The sequence below is a fragment of the Gymnodraco acuticeps genome, unplaced genomic scaffold, assembly GCF_902827175.1.
Source record: "Gymnodraco acuticeps unplaced genomic scaffold, fGymAcu1.1, whole genome shotgun sequence".
NCBI lineage: Eukaryota > Metazoa > Chordata > Actinopteri > Perciformes > Bathydraconidae > Gymnodraco > Gymnodraco acuticeps.
In genome coordinates, this window is record NW_022991941.1 from 75,494 (window position 1) to 94,463 (window position 18,970).

General features: G+C 40.9%; 2 protein-coding genes across 5 annotated transcripts in view; one reads left to right on the forward strand and one right to left on the reverse strand.

The window, feature by feature from the left end:
- The first annotated feature begins 521 nt into the window (after positions 1-521).
- Positions 522-17,959, forward strand: plcd1a (phospholipase C, delta 1a). 2 transcript variants are annotated; one of them, XM_034200470.1, is made up of 15 exons: positions 522-703; positions 4,294-4,452; positions 7,941-8,169; positions 8,282-8,411; positions 8,492-8,720; positions 8,803-9,004; positions 9,089-9,233; positions 9,568-9,720; positions 10,485-10,637; positions 10,851-11,007; positions 13,179-13,295; positions 13,383-13,552; positions 14,167-14,308; positions 14,684-14,833; positions 17,201-17,959. In XM_034200470.1, exons 1-15 carry the CDS (start codon positions 673-675, stop codon positions 17,290-17,292), a joined length of 2,259 nt encoding a protein of 752 aa, XP_034056361.1. In that variant the 5' UTR covers positions 522-672; the 3' UTR covers positions 17,293-17,959. The 2 variants fall into 2 exon arrangements, with proteins under 2 accessions (XP_034056361.1, XP_034056360.1); XM_034200469.1 differs by lacking the exon at positions 522-703 and adding an exon at positions 1,773-2,028.
- Positions 17,952-18,970, reverse strand: part of vill (villin-like) — a 28,964-nt gene continuing 27,945 nt past the window's right edge. For all 3 annotated transcript variants that reach the window (XM_034200467.1, XM_034200465.1, XM_034200466.1), the window contains one exon: positions 17,952-18,399. In XM_034200467.1, the coding sequence (XP_034056358.1) occupies positions 18,286-18,399 (114 nt within the window). In that variant the 3' untranslated portion in view covers positions 17,952-18,285. The remainder of the gene's footprint in view (positions 18,400-18,970) is intronic.

An 18,970-nucleotide genomic window follows, 5' to 3' on the forward strand; every position in this document is an offset into this window, starting at 1 on the left:
ATGCATCAGTTGTTGCTTTAGCACATTGTTCTGTTTGAACTGCTGAAATCTCTGCTAAGGATTGACGCCTCTATCTGCTGTCAGATGGCCAAGATAGCGTAGAGACCTTGTAATAATGATGACTGCAGACATGGTGTGATGTGATGAGTTACTTTGCACTGTAGAAAGGTACAGGGGAGAGGCAGGAGCATTCCTCTATATATAATGGCAGGTCTGTACCACACCGGGGCAACACCCTGCATACATAACATCACGTGAAAATGCTTAAAAATTCACAGCAGTGACTTAATGCATGTATAGATAGAAGACTTCATGCAACATTGTCTTATAAAGGACCACATTTGACCTTTTGAAAGTGTTTATTTTTAGTCCATGCTGGTAAAATTCCATCCAAAGGTGTAAGGGGGCTGATTGAATGAAAGCAAACACAGTGGAGGACTTGTCAGACCGGTGTTACAGTGGGTGTGGACTGATGGCAGCTCAAGAGTCTGATGGGCTGGTATTAACTGCACACTGTGTGAGGCTGCTCAGAGGCACACACCGGCTGATCTGTTCACTACGTAGGACAAACTACCTATGTTATTATAACTATTATAGTATATCTGGCACCATTTTGGAGGAGAAAAGGACTTTACCCCGGCGTATGGTGATTTTATTTTGACAGGAATCAGAATGGAGTCAAATTGCACAGCTCTGAAACATGGTGAGTGTTTGGTGACGCACAGATTTACTACACTGTCTATTATTTCTACTTCTCTCCAAGCACATTGTTCCCAGTGCTTTCCATGTATTGGAAATATTCAGTATACTAGAAAACTTGTGCGGATTTTTGTTTTCCATGAAATTATTTTACTGAAAGAAAATGAACGATTTGAGGATTTTATTTTTGCTTTATTTTGTGTGTATGTTTCATGTATGTGGAATGGTGTTTAACTCCTCCCTCAGAGCGGTAGGCACTTTATCTTTTATCTGATATTTTTACATTAATTATTATATTTATATAGCTTATTGTATATTTGATTACATTATTTAATGTTTTATTTAATTCATTCTATAATGGAACAACTGGCACACAAATATATTTCCCCCTGGATTATTAAAGTATTTATGTTTCTGAAAAAGCCCAAGACAGATGTTTCACTGCATGGGTCGAGTAAAGGCTGTCATGATCTTGATAAGAAAATAAAAAACTATGCCAGATTTGTTTGTACAGTTTAGTGATGTTCCAGTAGCTGTCATTACCAGCGAATTAGTGCCCCAGATTTTCAGGTTTGAGTTGTTTTTGCTGCCAGCACAGCGTCACAATTTACTCTCACAACACAGTAATTCCCGACCACAGCCTTTTTTTTTTAAAACAAGGGTTCAACTAGCACAGTAGATGAAGGCCTAAACGAACCATGGGGTGGCGCTATTTCATCAATTAACAGCATTATTCAAGATAATAACAACATTTGTTGGGCAAACTAAGCCTATGCAAGCAGCCAAGTCCATGCACGGAAGAAAAATAATGTGAAGTAGGAATATGCAACTACCATTTAAAGTCACAATGCAGCCTATTTTGCAATCGTCTCTTCCTAAAGCAATGGGAACTCCTTCATGAAGTTACTCCTCAATACTGAAAGTAGGATCGACTTGTGACATTTTTCAACCCAAATAAGATTTAATAGTGGGTTTTTTGGGCTAAATTACCATGCATACACCTCCCCAAAGCCTTTGAGGTCCCCATCTGTACAGTGACTGCTGCAGGGAATATAACAGAGTAGTAGATGAGTTTAGACGGTTTAGACCCGCCCCATGGGGGGAACTACAGTAGCCTACGTGGTGCTTCTCCTCCACACGGAGCACACATTAAACACCGCCTGGATACTTTTTTTGGGGTGTTTTTTTTATCGTAAAACAAACAAAAGAAAAAGTGTATCCTGTCCGAAATGTCTTGTTTACACAAACGCCTGAAAAAAAACAAATCCGAAGAGGAGGCTTTCCTGGAGAAGGCGAGAAGAATTGCGCACGAGAATGGGAAACGGCTAGGTAAGTCCCCCCCCCAAAGAAAAGGTGTAAAATGTGTACGAGCTTTAGGTTTGGACAGCTTTGTTTGGGCACAAAACGACGGGAGCGCGCATATTGAATATTTAGACCACCTGGATGAGATCTTCATCTAGTCAGCATAAATCACTGATCATATGTTCCAGGGAGGAACATAGGTAGAGGCTTCCTTATTGCCTGGATGGGTGCATTTTCTAGTAGCTACCATTTAGAGGAGGGGTCGCCACCTTTTCAAAACAGGGACAAACAAAAGAAGGCGTTTTAACCTTTAACATAACTGAATGCAAAGAGGGGGATTCCTCTTGAGCAGCATAAGTGCATGATGACGAGTCATTTTAAAGGAAAAAGAAAGCAGAGTAATAACATGCAAAGTGTTTTAAAGCTCTACTCGGCAAATAATGCTATAGTGTATCAATTACAAGACAATACATGTGTTAAATTGAAGCTTTTATTCACAGACTTCTTAGATTGTAAGAACCTGTTGCACCATATGTTTTGTTTTGCTTACACTTTTAATGTAGAATTAATAATTGGGACATTTGGAGCATGTGTTTCTTTAGATTTCCTACCTCTCAGTTATTGGGAAAAACAAAAAGGCTGTGTGAGAATCATTTTCTCAACTCCTCGGAGGCATTACACCCTAATTCTTGCCATCTTGCCCTAGCTTGCCTCTCACACATGCACGCACGCAAGCACACACACACACACACACACACACACACACACACACACACACACACACACACACACACACACACACACACAAACACACACACACACACACACACACACACACACACACACACACACACACACACACTGTATGCATCTGAAGCTGATTAGTCTGCAGGAAAAAGGGAGAAGAGATGTCATCTGATTTTCTTTAACTCTTCTTGAATGCACAGTATGTACACGATAATGACAGGGATGCGTGTTTGCTGCAGCTGGAGGTAGATAACATGAAAAAGGAGATGATAAAAAGATGTCACTAAAGACTGGAGGTGTTAGGCCTCCAATGGAAAGTCTGACTAAGCAGCTGAGGCTCCTTCCTGCCTGCAGAAAGCCTCATAAACAGCCTCTGTGGTTCAATTTGGGTGGAATTTTTTTTTTAAATGTTGCGGCCCTGCCCACCACCCTGACACCAGCTGAGTTATAGCGTGTGTCCTCAAATGCCCTGCTTACATTTTTGTATACAACCCCTCCTAATTATATGTAACGTCCATTTTGAGCTGGTGTGATGCATGACACCGTGTGCAAAGTTCAGTCCCACCCACAGGCACTGACTAACGCCATTACCTCACATCTGCACTGATAGAAAACAAATATTGTCCTGTGAAGTTATTGTGGCTTCCTACAAATGTTACACTCCCTTCCAGGAAAGCCACCAGATTGATAAAACACTGGCAATCTGTTGTGAAACGCTATGAGACACTACCGTACAGCTAAAAAAAAGAAGTACACTCAGGGGATGTTGGAAACACAATCATTGAGAAATTCTTGATCAGCTGACTGCTCTCAGATTTCCATTATTAAACTACACAGGCTTTTTCAGACATACGTTAATCTGTTGTGATCACGTACAATGTGTTGAAGCACTACTAGACAATATGAGCGCAAATGTTACAAAGTGATGTCACTAAGTCCCTGAAGTAAACAAAGGACTCTAATGGAGGCGTTTCAGGGTGGGGGGAGTGTGTTGGAGAGAAACTCCCTCTGGAGGGAACACAGGGATTTTAGCCTTTGCAGACCATTTACATGCACACAAACCTACACTACAGGAAGTATACTAAGGCCTCTTTAAAGGGCCCCACCATTGATTTTTATACATAACAGTAAATGTACTCTGGCTTGCCAAGATAGCAGGGTATAGTATAAGTATATAACTATAGATGTCATAATGTTGGAGACTTGGAGAATTATAAGAGGAAGTCTTCAAATAAACCCTCTTCCTGTGAGCAAAGTTTTTGTTTGATTAAATGTGACGCAAGTTAAAACCAAGACAATCTAAGCATTTTCTTGGCCTTGGAACTTTGATAAGACTGCCATCTTTGTTTTGCAAATGGGGGCAGTGAGGGTAAAACAATTTTTGTTAAATTAATGGTTGAAGGAGAAATGTAGATCCACGTTTTTGTAGCTCGACCGATAACGGTAAGGCTATGTTGACATTAACTGGAACTTACCATTTCCCCTTAACAATGTCATAATCCATAAATAATGTACAGTGATAATATATTTGATTCTCTCCTGCAGGATTGGAGGGAGATGCAGATCTAAATTTCCTGCTGGTCGGCGGGGAACTGATCAAGATCCGCTCGAGCTCCTGGAAGAGGAACCGCTTCTTCAAACTGCAGGAGGACTGCAAGACGCTGTGGTACGAGTCCCACAAAACATTCAGGAAAAAGCAGACGTGTAAGTGTCAGAAAGACGAGAATGTTGTCTTTTTTCCCATAACGTGTTCTTTCAGAGGAATTAAATTACTGCACTTTGTTTATTTGCTTTTGAAGATGTGTCACCAAAAGCTATCATTTGTAAGCATGGCATAATGTTTTAACCTGAAATCTTCAAAAAACACCTCAAACACCATCTGTTCACTCAGGCCTTTGGCCTCAACTAATATACAGTACTCAGCAACCTGTTCCTGTTTTTGTTTTCTTCAGCCTATGTATCTTTATTATTACTTTTTGTTTTGTTACTTCCCATTGTAAAGCGTCCTTGGGTTTCGTGAAAGGCGCTATATAAATTGAAATTATTATTATTATTATTATTATTATCTTGGTTGCTGTAGGGTATTGTTATTTGGACCATCCTACTATATGTTTAGGCTTTACATCTGCTTGCTATTATTCCATCAACATATAGTTCTCCTTTCAGATCTCAACAATAGCTCCTTGCAAACACACCCCTTAACTCCCACTGCTACTCATAAAACATTTCTGAGAAAATGGAAACAACTCACACAGATACCGCAGTGTGGCCAAAGACAGACTGGAAAATACTGGTGTATTTCCGTGTGTGTGTGTGTGTGTGTGTGTGTGTGTGTGTGTGTGTGTGTGTGTGTGTAAAACAGATTATTTACCTCTGAAATCTGGTTCAGTAACCCACAGTGAGTGTGAATGTGTGTGTACTGATCTCCCGGCTGCTGCCACCAGACGTGATAACCTCTGCCCCGAGCCTCAGTCTTAAACAAACACTAAAACAGACACACAGACACACACAGAGGTCATATGGAGCGATGCAGTCATGTGAACGGTCAGCTTTTTGAAACTAATTGGCTTCAAGTTCCCATGTGTTTGTTTACGGAAATGAGACAGCACGTTTTATTGCTTTCCTGTGGGCTTTAGCAAGACATAATAATGACCAATCAGGTAAAGTGCTTTGGCATAAGGAGCTGGGAAGCACGTAGTCTTTAAAAGCTTCTTTTTTTTAGGTTCATATTTGTATTTTGTCCCTCTACTGTGACATGTTTCTATCTGCTGCTTTACAAAACCACAATCTGTTTCAATGCTACGAACACATTTCAATGCACTGCCTGTAACTCATCTGTTACTCATTAACTAGATCACTTCTCATCAGTCCCTATATGCGTCTGTTCACTTTTCCCACACTCTCCCTCTCATTTGCCTTGATAGCATTCTCACACACACACACACACACACACACACACACACACACACACACACACACACACACACACACACACACACACACACACACACACACACACACACACACACACACACACACACACACACCACACACACACACACACACACACACACACACACACACACACACACACACACTGTCAGGGTCACACGAGGTAGATGTCACTCCACTGTAAATATAACACACATACATCTTCCCTCGTATAGCTGTCAGTGAGCTATTTGTCACAGAGATAAAGGTGATTGATAATATTTGCAGGCAATATTAATGCCGTCAAACAAGTCTAACATACGTGGAAAGTTATTGTCTTGAATGCCGTTCGTTAGGTATAGTAATTATGCTGTTATAAGCTGAAAAATTCAACCATGAGGCCAAAAGCATGACGGCAAAGTGTACGTACTCCTGCGGCCGTGTATCAGGCGTGACGGAATTCTTTGTGACGTAGGTCAACATGTCACATAAGTCCAAAGACCTTGTTAACTCATTAGCTGAAGGGATTCTCTGACCACAATTTGCCACTTAAAGTTAAGCCAACTTTTAGACTGGAATAGAGAATAAAAACTGCCGTAGATTACATTCCTTTCCATACATTGCTTGGTCATATTTGTATAATAAATCAGGTCTCCACCAACTGCATTGTAAAAGAGATATTTTAAATAAAGAAGAATGAAAACTAAAATTCAGTCAGTACCTATAATGTATTGTTTTCAAAATGTACTGTAACATTGTAATCCTGCTATTTATCCCCATGTTTTCTAGATTTGAAAGTAATCAGATTAGGTATTTGTTATACTGTAAGGGATCAAGTTACCTATCCTGATTACGTAATCCCGTTACATGTAATCCATTATTCCCCACGCCTGGTCACGCTCCACCTCACTGAAAAACAACCTCTTCACTGCTAAATGCTAAATTCCCAATTTCATCTCAATGATCTCCTTGTGTGAAATTTCATCTGGTATTCAAGCATTCAAGTTATTCAAGCATCTGTGACACAGATGACAAGATTTGGGCTTTATTGAGGGATGGGATTCTTTGAAAATGATCCAAATTCACCAACCCACTGCTGCTGATCAAACAAACACTCAGCTTCTGGTGAATGCCTCCAAGGTATTTTCATCAGCTGAGTTTACCAGCGAGGCCTGGGTGTGTTTCACCAAACCGCCCACTTTTCCCTCCAAGTAGTCCGACCTTTAGATTCATCCCGGCCCTAAATAGTCTCGGATTCTCTCTCAGGAACAATGGCTGCTCTTTCATAGCCTCTCCAGCCTGGAAACACTGTGATTGTAACCCTGCGGCAACATATGGCCTCTTAGCTAAGCCTGGTCTTTAGTGTTTGGTTCCCGGGGCGGTTGTGATTACATCATGGGCGGCTCTTCCGTACATTAAGCTGGCTGTGTGTGCGCAGAGAGCTTCAGTACGCGTGTTTGTATATGTTTTTGTCCTAGAAATGTGGTATTTTATGTGTTGCCAGTGTGTGAGACGAACTGCTGTTAAGTAATGTAATCTCCAAGGAATGTGTTTGCGTTGCCAAAGAATCCAAATGTTTAGCCGACAACAACAAAATGCCTGAGAGACCGTCCTGTCTCAGAGGACTCCTAAATGTGTGTTCAGTTTGGGCTAAACAAGATTAAGATACTGCTGTTTTGAAATATGTTAGTAAGAAAGAATTATGTTGTACAAGTTCATATCTCTGGAGGTTGTTTTTGCTTTCTGTATGAGGAAAGAGTTTTAGTTTTGGAGCATTTTGCATTTATCTCCTTTAGGACCAGACACAGTCATTGCTAACATGGTGAATGCAGGGAAGCTACACACCCGAGATATTTCCTTCATGATCTGTTTGAGACTTAAACAGAGCTAGAAGGAAGGCTAAAAAACAATCGGAAATAGATGCTAATGTTGCTCTGTGTCTGCTGGATGTTTGAACAGATATGTCTTGTGAGTGAAGGCCACAGAAACGAGCTATCACAAAGGATATCCTGCAGATAAGACGTAAAAACAGCTTGTTGTGCTGCTAGATACTGATGTGTCTAAAGGGGAGGATGCAGCCTTTTTTCAAGGGGCCAACAGCTACTGTACATGTGTTTCTATTGAAGCTATTAACACTCATCATAGTGCTATTGATGGATTAAGTGATCCATAGTAAAACAACTTAATGCCTTGATGCACAAACATGTTTTGTAGATGTTTCTTTCTTGCATTAAGCTACATTAACGCCTTCCTCTCTCCAGTCTCCATCGATGACATTGAGTCAGTCCGAAAAGGCCGTCAATCTGAAGGTCTCAACAAACACACCGACCCCAGTGTGGAGGAAATGTGCTTCTCCATCATCTTCAAGGGCAGCAAGAAAAACCTGGACCTGATGGCGGCCAATGGGACGGAGGCGAAGCAGTGGGTCAGCGGCCTGGACAAGATCATCCACAACATGCGCAACCTGAGCAGCCAGCAGAAGAGTGAGCAGTATCCTCGACTAAGTCTTTCTTTGGGACATTTGCATACATGTTCCTCCAGGTTTTTTTTATCTGTGGAGTTTTTAATCAGTTCCAGTATAATCCTTACATCTTAATGACAGTTGGATCATCAACTGCATGCGGAAAGCAGACAAGAACGCAGACAACAAGATGACGCTGAAGGAGGTGAAGCACTTCCTGAGGCAGGTCAACGTGGAAGTGGACGACACGTACGCTGCAGAGATTTTCAAGGTGAGCCATTGCATCCTGCAGATCAATGTATTATCCATATCCATTGTCTGGTTGATTGATTGTCTCATCGTGTCTTACAGAAATGCGACAAGTCCAACTCAGGCTCCTTGGAGGGCGAGGAGATCAAGCACTTCTACGACCTGCTGACGCACCGAGAGGAGGTCGACGTGATCTACGAAAATTACGCTCAAACCGAGGGTCAGATGAGCAGCAAAGACCTGCTGAACTTCCTGCTGACCGAGCAGAGGGAGAAGGTGTCCATGGAGGACGCTCTCAAGCTGATAGAGAAATACGAAGTGGATGGAACAGGTAGGAAGACTTAAGGGGTTTTAAACATTATGAGCGATAAATGTCCACATATTCATGGTTCTTTCTGACTTTCGTCCACCAGCGAAGCAGAACGAACGCATGTCCAAAGATGGCTTCCTGATGTACCTGCACAGGGAGGAGGGCTCCATCTTCAACCCGGCACACAAACAGGTGTATCAGGACATGCATCAGCCCCTCAATCACTACTACATCTCATCGTCACACAACACGTACCTGATGGAAGACCAACTCAAAGGGCCCAGCAGCACAGAAGCCTACATAAAGTAACTTTAACATAACAGATGGAAACATCTTGGTTTATTTGTACAGAAAATGCAGGTTTTTATGAAGGTTTTCTTCTCCTGCAGAGCGCTGATGAAGAGCTGCCGCTGTGTGGAGCTGGACTGTTGGGACGGGGCTAACGGAGAGCCGGTCATTTACCACGGATACACACTCACATCCAAAGTGCTCTTCAGAGACGTCATCAAAGCCATCAACGACTACGCCTTCAAAGTATGTGTTGCATTCAATAGCCAGGCATTTAAAGGGGACATTTTCTGCACATTTTCAAGTTCATACTGCATGAGTAATTAGTGCAATGTGTTGGAGCGCTAGCCAATCGAAGCGTGTGTGTTACATAGCGATGTCACAATATTCAGAAAGTAAACAAAGGAGTCCAATCGAGGCGAGAGAAACTCCCTCTGCAGGGAACTTTGGATGTTAGCCTTTGCAGACCAATTACATGCACAAAAATCACAACATAGGAAAGGGAAAACTCCACAAAGCATTATAGGGCCTCTTTAAAGTTGGATGCATCACTGAATGATTGTTTCCTTTGTCCCTCCAGACCTCTGACTACCCGGTGATCCTGTCCCTGGAGAACCACTGCAGCGTGGACCAGCAGAAGCTCATGGCCCATCACCTGATCTCCATCCTGGGAGAAGCTCTGCTCACGAAGCCTGTGGGAAACACCATGCCCTCCGACTTCCCCTCACCTGAGGTGTGTTAGCTACTCTGATCTCTATTCACAGCCCCTAAACAAACACTGAAGGATGGCGGCACCTACAAATCCTTTCTCTTAAGTTAATGATCCACCTCACTGTCCTGTTTACTCTAACCCTATGACTCTAACGTGACTATTAGATTTGTCTGGGAATGATGTGAGCGCCACAATGAAAGCAAATCAAAGCCTCTGCTCCTTCGACAAGTGTTGATACACACGATCTAGAGTTTTGCACTTTATTATCTCGCCTGGGCTCAGAGATTAGCTGTTAATTAACCAACAGATTGTCACAAGATTTGAGACTTTGCAGTGTGTGAGAGAACACTTTGTTTGATAAGAGAAGCCAGTGGCAAAGTGGAGTGTGTTTGTATGTGACCAGGGGCAAGCATTATAATCATTTTGGTCGTTTTCTGCTACTAATAAGGTTTATTGTTCTATGCTAATTGCCTTCCGCTTCATACATATTATAGCTCTGATAATAAGCATGACTCCCAGACGTACTGAAAAAGTATTTAGTACTAGAAAAGAATGAAAGAGAGGCGTGAAAATATGAATTTACATTCCCAAGCCATGTGTATTTCTTGCACCCATGGGATGATTGCCATGTGACCTCAAAATATGCTATAATTACGGATTTCAAAAAAAAATTCACTCCGTAATTTCCTGCCTAGGGTGCTTGATCAGAAGCAATCAATAACACATGTTTCCCTGGAAAATAAGACTTCCCAGTATTTTAAAAGTGAAACCCGTTTTCTGTGCAGGGGCTGAAGGGCAAGTTCCTCATTAAGGGAAAACGATTAAACAAACTGGATGCTGCGCTCAACAACAACAACAGCACCATAGAAGAAGACACCGTGTCTGAGGAGGACGAGGCTGCAGACTGTAAAGAGAACGGACATAAATCTAAATCAAAGGTGAGAGAAATGTTTTTTACTAATTGAAGTACATTAAAAAAGGAATATATGTAGCTTATATGGAATTCTTAGTATATTCTTTGTGTACAATTTCTAATTTTGGGCCACGACCAGAGCATTCCTATTTAAATAAGTACACACACAGATCAAATGTATGTTCAGATATATGTATTTTCTTCAACTAAACTGAGCCACTTTTCTGTCTCTTTATAGAAATCCAAAATCAAACTAGCCAAAGCGCTGTCAGACATCGTGGTCTACTGTAAGAGCGTCCACTTCAGCGGCTTCGAACACGCCAAGGACTGCCAGGTCTTCTACGAGATGTCGTCCTTCAAGGAGAGCAAAGCCTTCAACCTGGCTGTGAACTCAGGTAAACATCCCACTAACAACCAGAGGTGGGAAGGAGTGGAATGTAACTGTACTTAAGTACACCTTTCTGGTATCAGTACTTTACTCCACTACTTACTTTTCTGACGACTTTTTACTTTGACTTCTTACATGTTGAACACAAATACATGTACTTTCTACTTCTTACATGTTGAACACAAATACCTGTACTTTCTACTTCTTACTAGGGCCGGGACTTTAACGCGTTTAATTAAGATTAATTAATTACACAAAGATTAACGCGTTAAAAAAATTAACGCATTTTAATCGCACTTATTTTTAGCACCGCGGAACGTTTCTCACTGGATGAGTTTCAGGCGTACCGATTATACTGGAGCACCAACTAACGTTCATGACTTCAGACAACAACAAACCACAGTGAACAACAGTGGGAAATGTTGTTTTAAAAAACGGACGGATGGAGGCGTCGATAAGAGCACGGTTGTGTGCAAATTATGCAAAAAGGAATTCGCATATCACCGCAGCACATCAAGCCTCAAGTTAGCCTCTTTTATCGCGTTCACACCAAAAAGAGCCGGTACTAAAATTAGTTCATGAGAACCTTTTTACCCCCACGAAAGTCCCTGCTAGAGAGCAGAGAGCTGCTAGAGAGCAGGGACTTTCGTGCGGAAAAGAGCTATATTTCTGATTGGCTGGGCGGATTGCAAACCACGCCCCGTAAAACTCCCAAAAAGTTTTGTGAAGCCGCCATTTTATTATCCTTGCATTAGCATTATTAGCATTAGCCCAGCGCAGAAACGCAGAGAGACTAACTTATGGCAACACAAAATAAAACATGGGAGTGGTGGAGATGAGGAGGTGTCGGCGTTCTGGCGATTTACTCGGAAGGCTGCTGGGACTCCCAGCAGCTTCTACTGAAGCCAGTCCCCAACTCAGGGGACTTCCGGCCGGGGACTTTGGGCGGCAGTATACGCCGTGAAGTGGTTTGCGGCCTGCCAGTAAACCCAAAGCAGAAGAAGAAGAAGTGACGTCAGCGGCTTCATTTGCCTAATCCTCCGTCAGGTTCAAAGAGTTCTCATGAACTAAATTCTCATGAACCTTTGTGGGAAAAGTACTGCGGTGTGAATGCGCCTAATGGTATACTAAAATCCATGTGAAAAAAATTGCTTCTCACTGTTCTTAGGTCAAATATTTACATGTGATTAAAAATGCGATTAATTTCGATTAATTAATTACAAAGCCTCTAATTAATTAGATTATTGTAATTTTTGTAATCGAGTCCCGGCCCTACTTCTTACATGTTGAACCTAAATACCTGTACTTTCTACTTCTTACATGTTGAACCCAAATACCTGTACTTTCTACTTCTTACATGTTGAACCCAAATACCTGTACTTTCTACTTCTTACATGTTGAACCCAAATACCTGTACTTTCTACTTCTTACATGTTGAACCTAAATACCTGTACTTTCTACTTCTTACATGTTGAACCTAAATACCTGTACTTTCTACTTCTTACATGTTGAACTCAAATACCTGTACTTTCTACTTCTTACATGTTGAACTCAAATACCTGTACTTTCTACTTCTTACATGTTGAACCTAAATACCTGTACTTTCTACTTCTTACATGTTGAACTCAAATACCTGTACTTTCTACTTCTTACATGTTGAACTCAAATACCTGTACTTTCTACTTCTTACATGTTGAACTCAAATACCTGTACTTTCTACTTCTTACATGTTGAACCCAAATACCTGTACTTTCTACTTCTTACATGTTGAACTCAAATACCTGTACTTTCTACTTCTCACATGTTGAACTCAAATACCTGTACTTTCTACTTCTTACATGTTGAACCTAAATACCTGTACTTTCTACTTCTTACATGTTGAACTACATGTTGAAAGGGAGGTCAGGTACTCTTTAAAACAGCTGCTAGTTATGGGGACTTTTTACTGAAGTACATTTCAAAGCCTCTTTACTTTCACTTGAGTAAAGAAGTTACTCAAGTCAGTACTTCTACTTTCACCAGAGTATTTTTAAACACGAGTATCTGTACTTCGACTTGAGTAAAGGATGTGTGTACTTTTGCCATCTCTGCTAACAACACTGCGAGTGGATTATGATTTATCACAAGGAAAGTATCAAATCAAATCAAAATGTATTGTGTTTTAATGTCTTCTCGTAGGGACTGCCTATATCCATCACAACATTGACAAACTGAGCAGGATCTACCCAGCCGGATCCAGAACCGACTCCTCAAACTATAACCCTGTTCCTATGTGGAACGTCGGCTGCCAGATAGGTACGCTACCATTAATATATCCAGAAGTCTAGCTATTAGTATACTAAGTGTTATTGTTATTAAGAGTCTTTCTGGTTTGGTTTCCAGTGGCGCTGAACTTCCAGACTCCCTCTAAGGAGCTGCACATAAACCAGGGTCGGTTTCTGCAGAACGGTTTGAGCGGATACGTCCTGAAACCAGAATTTCAGAGAAGCCTTTCCTCTCAGTTTAATCCCAACACAGGGCCCTGGCTGAAGAGGAAGACCTTCCATGTGATGGTAAGTGTTAGAACAATCTCCCTGGTCCCCGGCTTGAGCTTCAATCTCAGGATCCATGTATTTCTGATCCTCTCCAGAATGGAAGGAGTCATCACACACAGAGCATCAACTAGTTCCTGAACAGTGTCCTTCACATGCTGATATCCAAGAGAGGGAGTTACACAGTCACAAGATGGAGGAATAGAAAGCAGTATTCAATGTTTACTTCAGATTAGCTCCACGTCAGAAATGAGCATCCTTGATGTCTCTCTCCATAGAGGCTGAATCATCATGTTAATCACATAGCTATTATCTGCCTCAAACAGTCCTGATGCTCTTCTAGGTAATCACACATCCTGTCATGAACACAGCTACAGTTGGGATACCTTTGTCATCAAGTGACTCTCATGTTGGAAGAGAAGTTTCTTTTTGGTTTTGTTTTGTTTGTCTACCCTCCCTCCCAAATGTAAAGCGTCTTTGGGTTCAAGAAAAGCGCTATAGAAATATATTTTATTATTATTATTTACATTCAGTATTTTCCCAACAGTATGAGATGTTAAGCCTCAAAGAAAGATATCTGGTACCTGGAAGTGATTTCCTTTTGTAATGCATTGGTTTCTTTCCAAATAATAAAGGTGATCTCAGCTCAGCAGCTTCCTAAAGTCAACAAGGACAAGGACAAACACAAGTCCATCGTCGACCCTCTGGTCCGAGTGGAGATCTACGGCGTCCCGGCAGACAACGCCAGCAAGGAGACGCACTACATCGATAACAACGGTGAGAAAATCACACATCAGGAAATAATCATATATCCAATCCAACTTTATTTATATAGCACATTTAAAAACAACAGTGTTGACCAAAGTGCTGTGCATCAATACATATATTAAAAAACAGCATAATTACATTTAGACAAAACTAAAAAGCACGAGACAATAAAACCATCCTTTTAGCCACAGACGGAAAACCCTCATACATGATGTCAAAACATTTTAAAACACAACAAAATAGAAAACCCCAATTTAGAAACACAGACCGATACGTCTTATACTGTACGGGTCTGCATCGACACAGATAAAAACGAACAGACATAACAAACAACAGATATCGGCAGACACATCGCAACATCTTAACAATACTCCATGCCAGCAGGGTTCAACCCGATGTGGAATGAGAAGTTCCAGTTCAACATCCACGTGGCAGAGCTGGCCCTCCTGCGGTTTGTGGTGGAGGACTATGACTCAACATCCCAGAATGACCTCATCGGGCAGTACTGTCTACCGGTCAGCAGCGTACAGAACGGTAAGAGATTCAGCCCATCATTTAGAATCTACACCGTCAAGATATTAAACTAAGGTTACAACAGACTAAGGAATGTGCAGTGTTAAAGAGACCCTATTATGCTTTTGGAGTTCGCCCTTCCCTGTAGTGTGTTATAAAGGTTTGTGTGCATGTAAATGGTCTGCAAAGGCTAAATGTACAACATTCAGAACATAGTGACTATGACTGTGAATAAAGAGCTTTTTGAACATTAAAGCATGGAGACGTGTCACAGTAGAGACACTACATACTGATATACACCTGAACATCAGCAGGAGAGGACTCTTTAAAGTAGAGACACTACATACTGATATACACCTGAACATCAGCAGGAGAGGACTCTTTAAAGTAGAGACTCTACATACTGATATACACCTGAACATCAGCAGGAGAGGACTCTTTAAAGTAGAGACACTACATACTGATATACACCTGAACATCAGCAGGAGAGGACTCTTTAAAGTAGAGACACTACATACTGATATACACCTGAACATCAGCAGGAGAGGACTCTTTAAAGTAGAGACACTACATACTGATATACACCTGAACATCAGCAGGAGAGGACTCTTTAAAGTAAAGACACTACATACTGATATACACCTGAACATCAGCAGGAGAGGACTCTTTAAAGTAGAGACACTACATACTGATATACACCTGAACATCAGCAGGAGAGGACTCTTTAAAGTAGAGACACTACATACTGATATACACCTGCACATCAGCAGGAGAGGACTCTTTAAAGTAGAGACACTACATACTGATATACAGCTGAACATCAGCAGGAGAGGACTCTTTAAAGTAGAGACACTACATACTGATATACACCTGAACATCAGCAGGAGAGGACTCTTTAAAGTAGAGACACTACACACTGATATACACCTGAACATCAGCAGGAGAGGACTCTTTAAAGTAGAGACACTACATACTGATATACACCTGAACATCAGCAGGAGAGGACTCTTTAAAGTAGAGACACTACATACTGATATACACCTGAACATCAGCAGGAGAGGACTCTTTAAAGTACAGACACTACATACTGATATACACCTGAACATCAGCAGGAGATAACTCTTTAAAGTAGAGACTCTACATACTGATATACACCTGAACATTAGCAGGAGAGGACTCTTTAAAGTAGAGACACTACATACTGATATACACCTGAACATCAGCAGGAGAGGACTCTTTAAAGTAGATACACTACATACTGATATACACCTGAACATCAGCAGGAGAGGACTCTTTAAAGTAGAGACACTACATACTGATATACACCTGAACATCAGCAGGAGAGGACTCTTTAAAGTAGAGACACTACATACTGATATACACCTGAACATCAGCAGGAGAGGACTCTTTAAAGTAGAGACACTACACACTGATATACACCTGAACATTAGCAGGAGAGGACTCTTTAAAGTAGAGACACTACATACTGATATACACCTGAACATCAGCAGGAGAGGACTCTTTAAAGTAGAGACACTACATACTGATATACACCTGAACATCAGCAGGAGAGGACTCTTTAAAGTAGAGACACTACATACTGATATACACCTGAACATTAGCAGGAGAGGACTCTTTAAAGTAGAGACACTACATACTGATATACACCTGAACATCAGCAGGAGAGGACTCTTTAAAGTAGAGACACTACATACTGATATACACCTGAACATCAGCAGGAGAGGACTCTTTAAAGTAGAGACACTACATACTGATATACACCTGAACATCAGCAGGAGAGGACTCTTTAAAGTAGAGACACTACATACTGATATACACCTGAACATCAGCAGGAGAGGACTCTTTAAAGTAGAGACACTACATACTAATATACACCTGAACATCAGCAGGAGAGGACTCTTTAAAGTAGATACACTACATACTGATATACACCTGAACATCAGCAGGAGAGGACTCTTTAAAGTAGAGACACTACATACTGATATACACCTGAACATCAGCAGGAGAGGACTCTTTAAAGTAGAGACACTACATACTGATATACACCTGAACATCAGCAGGAGAGGACTCTTTAAAGTAGAGACACTACATACTGATATACACCTGAACATCAGCAGGAGAGGACTCTTTAAAGTAGAGACACTACATACTGATATACACCTGAACATCAGCAGGAGAGGACTCTTTAAAGTAGAGACACTACATACTGATATACACCTGAACATCAGCAGAATAAGCACTAAAGCTCAGATTTTCCATGAACAAGAGTTGCTGACAGCATTATTTAAATCACATGATTCCACTTTCTGTGTTCCATATTAAGCGGTCTGAATAATGACTTCAACCCACTTCCTCTTTTTGTCCCAGGATATCGCCACGTCCCCCTGCTCACCAAGAGAGGAGACGTCATCTGCTCCGCCGGACTCTTTGTGCATCTCATGCTCGTGGACGCTCAGTAAAAAAACCTCCATGTGGTTTTCTGGAAACTCTAAAAGGACCTTGTCCAGTTTTAAAGCTACGTAATATTTAACTCCGATCAAATATTTAATGGGATGCTGACTCACCGTTGTCTGCCTAATACTTTCCTGTTGTGTGTTTGACTACAGCAACAAGAGAGTGAATGAATGAATGTGTGGTAAATTATTTAAGGAAAGTCTTTAAACTGTATATTTCATATTGGGGAGAAGTACAATAAATTACAGGAGTAAAATCCAGCTTTTGGATATTCCTGAATAGTGTTGTAATGTTTATAAATGTGTTGACGCTTCAGGATCATACGAATCATGACACGATGTATTAAAAGCACAACAAGCACCTAACAGTTTTAGTGACTTCACATTGATTTATGTTGTCTGTTTTTGTGCCGTAATGATTATGCTAACTGGACCGGTATGATTTTAAAACGCTCATTTAGAGCTGTGTGTGTCTGTGTTTTCGTTTTTTAAACTTCCTTTAGACTTTTTTTATTGAGAATATTAAGAAAGTCATACATAAATCTGCAAATTGAAGCTAATCACCAAGTGTTTCATGTCATAAACCTCTTTATATTTCACATTATTCCTGTCTTGTCTGTTATTATACCTTTGCACTAGCTCTCAAATAAAACCAGAAGAATTTCTCATTAAAGATTTTTGTGTTTTTATTCATAATGTAAGCGATTCAGCAAATGGCAATAACATCCTGAGAAAACTTAATCACGGTAAGATCAGCTTAAAACATTGAAAAATATAGATAAATACAAAGCATCACAATTAAAAATTAATTTAAAGCATAAGTTATTTTGTAAAATCACAATCATGGTAACTAGCATTTTAAATCGTTTTAATGGGATGATGGTGGAAGAAAGTATTAAAAAACAACATTAAAGTGATATGATTAAGGCCTGTCTGCGAACAGCGGCCTTATTTAGTTTTAAAAAGACATGTATCTGCTAAAAATATGTGTATTCTTTTTCAGAAAAGTCCTGCTTTTTTCTTCATGTCACTCTGCCTCCACTTCGGTAGCCGCTTGAAATCTGCTCGAGTTGTTCCCAGCAGGTTCTCAAAGTCCTTATCAGACAGGTAGTCCTGAAAACACAGGGGAACAATAGAGTAAGACTGGCCTCTGCTGGACACACTGAGGTACTGCAGGACACACAGGTTAAATATAAAAACACCTTTCACGGAATCACATTATCTTACAAACCACTACATTACATGTGTCTCTTTGTGTTGTTTTCCTATCATTGTCCTACCATTACTATTGTCTCCTTGTAGTTATGTGTGTGTCTTTATGTGTATCTTTGTTGTTATTTTGTGTCTATTTGTCGTCAGTTTGCATTTCTTCAAGGTTGTTTTCCATCTCAACCTGACAGCAGATGGAAACTGTGACCTTTTTACCTGTGCTGGACTATGGTGATTTGATCTATATGAATGCACCTGCCCATTGCCTGGAAAAGTTAGATGCCGCCTATCACAGTGCCCTGAGATGTGTTACTAACTGCAAAGCACTTACTCATCACTGTACCCTGTATGCCAAGGCAGGTCTGCCTTCTCTAACTGTACGGAGACTCAGTCACTGGTACATGTTCATCTATAAAGCCATGTTGGGTAAACTACCTTTTTATATCTGCTCTCTGATCTCTCGATCTCAGGCAAT

Excerpts from the sequence above, each read along its gene's own strand:
- plcd1a (XM_034200469.1), top strand. The coding sequence starts at position 1,929 with ATGTCTTGTTTACACAAACGCCTGAAAAAAAACAAATCCGAAGAGGAG. Across the intron at positions 4,453-7,940 it reads ATTCAGGAAAAAGCAGACGT|TCTCCATCGATGACATTGAG; the intron begins GTAAGTGTCAGA and ends TCCTCTCTCCAG. Across the intron at positions 8,170-8,281 it reads AGCCAGCAGAAGAGTGAGCA|TTGGATCATCAACTGCATGC; the intron begins GTATCCTCGACT and ends TCTTAATGACAG.